Raw genomic sequence first — 5,904 nt, 5'->3', positions numbered from 1 at the left:
AAAAATTATTATTATATAAAATGTATTATTATAATAAAATATTGCACATATTTATAAGATATTTTTTAGAATTGTATAATATATATTTTATGAACTGTTAATACATTTTTGGAAGAAACAATTCGAAAAATTAAATACAAAAATTTTATTTATTTTTATTTTTTATATTTTATTATATTATTATATATATTTTATATTTTAATTATTTATTTATTCTTTTATTGTGTTCTTATATTGTATTTTATTTATTCTTTATTATTGAGTTATAAACAAAGTAGATGAAACGAGATAATAGATAGATTTTTTTGATTTTATCTTTGTTTCACTTTGTGCAATACAAAATCAATAATTTAATAAATAAATCTTAATCGATATTTTATACTAATATATTTTCATATTTTTGTATTTGTTTTAATTTCTAAAATTAATTTTCTAAATGTATTTCACGAATATAACACTATATATATAATGATATATTGTATATAAGTTTATTATATGAAACAAATAATCATATAATAAATAAATAAATAAAAGAGCGAATTTTTAAGTTAAATATAATTCCTAATTTTTACATATATATCGTCAATAATAAAAAAGTTTAGCATTTATTTATAAACAGATATATATATGTATATATATATATAGTTAAAGTTTAATATGTAATAAATAATAAAATTTTTTAACATTGAATCAAACAAAAATCAAGACATATTTTTACTTATTAAAAAAATTGTTAGATACAAGATATTAATATACTCATGGGATATCTTTGAAAAATTAATTCCAGAAATTAAACAAAATTTTAAAATATATAAAAATATTAGTCGATATATAATAAAATCTCACTCTATTTGCTTCATTAACTTAAATTGCTTATATAGTTTTTAATCAATCTTCCAAAGGAGAATATATTAACATATGCATGCTCTTTTGATTACAATCTATATATAATATGTAGGTTGTAATTTGTCTTGCTTAATAATTCTTAATTTTAACCTAGACACAAAAATTCTATCGTATTTGAGCTGCTTGCTAATATTGATATATTGTTATAATCACAGTATACACACAAAAAACTGCAGTAAAAAAAAGCATTAGCTGTCATATTTCGTGACAGACAACCATTTAGTTACCGTAATCTGTTTTTAATTTTATAAAATGATTATACATGAAAAATATAAAGTTTTATCCCAGTTAAATTCACAGAAGCTTATGAAACTCGTTCGATTGCACGGAAATCGCGTTATAGCCATAATATTATGCAAATACATTCGTTTTCGTACTGATATTCGATTAGAAATAACATAGCAAAATTTGAGCATAAAAATGTATTCTTCGCATTCAGAAATTTTGAAAATGTCATTGTTATAATATGACATTACGATTGTTTCATTATCATTCTATTGTAAAATGCGAAATGTTATGAAGTGTCACTCACCAATCTTATTCGGATATAGAAAAAAATTTTAAAAATATCATATGTGATAAAATTTACACATATATATAATTAAAATTTTTATAAAATTATACAGAAAATTTAAAATGTTAAAAAAAGACAAAAATAAAATTAAAATTTTTTTTTTAAATGATAGTAAAGTATTGCATAATAACATTATTAAATTATTATATTTATTATTTATATAAATTATAATAATTAAAAAAATTTTTTTATGAACTTATGGAAATTTAATAATTTATAATTAATAAACTAATATATTTTTCTATCAATTTAGAAATATTTTCAATGAAATTTGATAATGAATCTAGAGATTTTTCATATTAGAACTATTGGCTTATAAAATATTTAATAATAGATATTTAAATATCTATTATAAATATATTTAAATATTTTACATATAATAACATAAAAATAATTAGATTATTTTTATTATATATATTAATTAATCTCAATAAAATATAATATTAATTTTGTCAAAAGTATTTTCATATTCTCAATTATCATAAAACAAAAAATACGAAATCCATTATTTTGACTTTAATTCTTCTAATATCAAAGCATAAAATCTCTAGATCAAAACGTAAAACTATCCTGTAAAGCATATATAAATGAATAATTATTTTGTTTAAAAAAGAAGATCAATACGAGGAAAGCAAATTAAAAAATAAACTCATCGAAGTCGATCAAACGGTAATATCGATTTTTTGGTTGCATTGCAATCACGTGAGACCGGAGTTGCACGCGATATCACATGCGATATCACATCTCATGATTACGGTCAAGTGCGAATGTCATCGGCTTAACCTTCATGTAACGACATTCCTTTAAAAATTTACTCGAAAAATACACGGTTTGACCGATAGCTCGGTTAATGATCGACTTTAGTATTATATTTTAACATTTCTAAATATATATAACGAAAATCATAATGGAAATAAAATAATGCTAGAACAATAAGGTGTTATGACATACAAGATAAAATTTAAATCGAACAAATAATATTAAAATTAAAAAAATTAGAAATTATAAAAATAAAAAAAACTGATCTTTTTTCAAATGTTAACTTATAATATGTTATAATATGTTAACTTATAATATATATATATATATGTTTTTTTTTTCTTCAAATGTTTTATATTTGATGAATGTCATGATAATTCTTAATTCTTAAATATTTTATATGTGAAATTATGATACTTAATCGATACACACAATAAATGTGTATGTATATAATACATATAATATATTGTCTATTTTTTTTTTGTACTGTTTAGTATATAAAATCGCGATAACTTGATCAGTCAACGATGTCAATTTAAGATCAATATAAATGTGCAAATTTTAGCATACAATGCTTCGTGATTGATTCGTGAACTAGTAATATGACTTAGCACGATTGAACGTATCAGTTAACGCGCGCATTTCTCATCTTTTGGAATAATATCATAGACACGTATTCACCATCGAAAATAAATTACAAATCAATAATAAAATTATTAAGAAAAAAAATTTATATAATTTTATTTGAATTTTTGTTTAATTTAAATATTTCTTAATTATACTATATATATAAAGAGATTGTTATCAAAGTTTTCTTTATTTCAATAATCGATTATAAATTTGTCTCAATAAATATAATTTTTTATAAAACAAAATTAATAATAGTTAATTGGATAATAAAATTTCATTCAGTAATATTCACTTTACTTACCGGAGTCAGATGTCCTTATCGGTAACAACAATAAAAGTAACCACATCATGATCTCGTTTACCCAATTGTTATTTTGTATGATATTTTCCGAACACTCAAAATAATCTCCGATATTAATCTGTCCACATTCTTAAATTAGTATAAATTGACTCAAATAATACTTTTGTTATCTTTTGACTTGTTGTTACTTTATAATTTGCTTTGCTATTTTGCTTCGTTACTCGCGTGACATGTACGCGTACATGCTTTTCAGCAGTGCGAATATTCGATAATGTGCCAAAACAAAACATAAAAAAGATCAATCTCTTCATTTCTTTGTAAAATTGCTTCCATATTGAAGAAATTCGACTGATTGTCTATATAATGCGATAGCCAAACGTTTTAGAATTTCACAAAATTTGATCGACAATTTCCAAAATATATGCGAACGATTGATATAGATAAATTAAAAAAAAGCGTATTATTTTGAACGCTTATTAAAAATATATATATGTATTAAATAGCAATTAACTGACCAATGTCACGAAACACGTAACATATGTATAACATTTCGAAAATAACAAAGTGGCATCGTTTTGCCAATGTTTTTTACGAACGTTTGATTCTTTCACAGGAAAGCAAATAACTGAATAAAGAAGGAAGTGTAAATGGAAAAAATCGAACGATGCGTCGCGACGCCGAGACGCATCAAGCATAACTGAGAAGACTGTCGAACACCCGCCGTTATCAGGTACGATTCTGGTTGAGTGCGCATGCGCGTACGCGTACGCACGTGTGCGCACCCCCGAAGAATCGGGACAAACCGAGCAAGATAGCCGCTTAGGGAATAGGTGCGACCCTTCATGCGTTCTTTCCCATACGCTCGCTCTAATTATTCCTTCCCTTAACACTCTGACGCGTCTTCGTAATTCCAATTTTTCTTCCTATTATATTTTCCTCGTTTCTCTTATTTACTTTTAGTTTTTTGACATTTTGATCAAAGATTGACATACTTTACCATTTTTTAACTTGATTGTTAAAAAGATTATTTCCGTCTTGCAGTTAGATATTTTTCCTGCAATACCAAAAAAATATATTATACAATGAATATACTATATATATAATATTGAAATTCTCTTTCACTTTCGTTTCGCTTAATCTTTTTCGATGGTTCGAAAGCAACATTTCGTCGAGGGATGGAACCTCCCCTTTGATACGATAACAGAATGAGACATAGAACGCAGGACGAAGGGGTGCATTTCAATTGATCCGTCGCTATCGTTAGTAGAGTTCGTTGACCAATATTATCGTATATATGACGTGCACGCAAACTCTTTGAGGATACGCTGAGAATGTCCTTGAATATTGATCATTACAATTACTTACGGTGTTTAGCTTTTGTTTATTATTGTTAATTAAAATACAGTAAAATCGATTATCTGAATTGGACGATGATTTCGTTCGAATAAATAGTTTTTTGAATAATCATTCTATAAGAATCAAATTTTGTAATATTTAAATATGAAAAAGGATTTTAAATATAAATTATTTATTATATAAAATAATATGTATTTAATAAATAATAAATATATATTAAATATTTATTAAATATTTTAAAATTTTTATTAACTTATTAACTCTAACTTTTCAATCAGATTTGTTTCTTGAATGAATGTTGCTTAATGATATATCGCTATTTCATTTTTATAAGAAACATATATTTACATTGTTTAATCTAATTTATTAATATTTGTTATTTCTAAATTTATACAAGAAAATTGTATTTATTATAAAATTATGTTTATTTAAAATTCTGATGATTTTAATTCACTATTTTTAATATCATTAATGATATTAATTAATGATATTAATATATTAATGATATAATATATACAAAAAATATTCGTATAATAATATTGACAATAAATTTATGTAAATAAATAATATAATGTAATATTATGTAAATAAATAAATAAAAACTATTCTGATCAATAATTTATTATTTATTATTTAATACAAATATAATGTACAAATTAAAATTTTTTTATATAAAATATATAAATTTGTGAACTAAAATTCATATATTCATATACTTCATATCTATTTATGATTCTAAAAAAGAACTAAATATTTTAATTTTACTATTAGAAAGGCTATAAAAATCTATATCTTCTAATTTCAATATTTTTTTTTTTTAATACTTATGATAAATAAAATGATTTCATTATAAATGAAATTCATATATACTCACAAGCACTAATAGATTTAATTCTTTAGGAATCTGAAGTTAATAATCATTTTGCAATCTCTATACTTTAACAAATATTAATTTTTTGAAATATTTATACTTAATTATATATAATACATATATAATATATACAGAATAAGAATTATTTCATTATTATTTATTATTTTTTTAATATACTTTTTTTTTAATATACTTACTATTACTTTGTATATTCAAATTATTTTATAATTTCATTATATGATAGCGATCTATATTTTTTTCAATAAGTAGAATGAAAAAAAAATTCAATTGGTTTTCTAGAATCATTTAATTATATGTTTATATAATCAAATAGAACTTGTTCTATATTTTTTTTATTATTATTGACAATTTAGTTCTTTCTACTTCGCAAATAATTAATACATTGTTAAAAATATTTTTAATGTTACAACCAAAATTTGAGAAAAAAATTTAATAATTGATTTTAATATTTAACATACGTCAGATTGTTTTCACTTGGATTAAGTT

At 21.9% G+C, this 5,904-nt stretch overlaps 1 protein-coding gene across 3 annotated transcripts in view; it reads right to left on the bottom strand.

Annotated features, from left to right (window-relative positions):
- The window catches only part of LOC102671944 (proto-oncogene tyrosine-protein kinase receptor Ret), a 200,808-nt gene that overhangs the window by 67,100 nt on the left and 127,804 nt on the right, over positions 1 to 5,904 (bottom strand). The window contains exon 1 of one of the 3 annotated variants that reach the window (XM_006615504.2): positions 3,171 to 3,630. The exons of 1 other annotated variant lie outside the window; for it this stretch is intronic. In XM_006615504.2, the coding sequence (XP_006615567.1) occupies positions 3,171 to 3,219 (49 nt within the window). In that variant the 5' untranslated portion in view covers positions 3,220 to 3,630. Of the gene's footprint in view, positions 1 to 3,170; positions 3,631 to 5,904 lie in introns of those variants that run through there. One more of the 3 variants, XM_006615503.2, reaches the window with a different exon arrangement.

Source organism: Apis dorsata, unplaced genomic scaffold, assembly GCF_000469605.1.
Source record: "Apis dorsata unplaced genomic scaffold, Apis dorsata 1.3 scaffold_225, whole genome shotgun sequence".
NCBI lineage: Eukaryota > Metazoa > Arthropoda > Insecta > Hymenoptera > Apidae > Apis > Apis dorsata.
The sequence above is the reverse complement of the archived record's forward strand: the minus strand, read 5'-3'. Positions and strand labels throughout refer to the sequence as shown.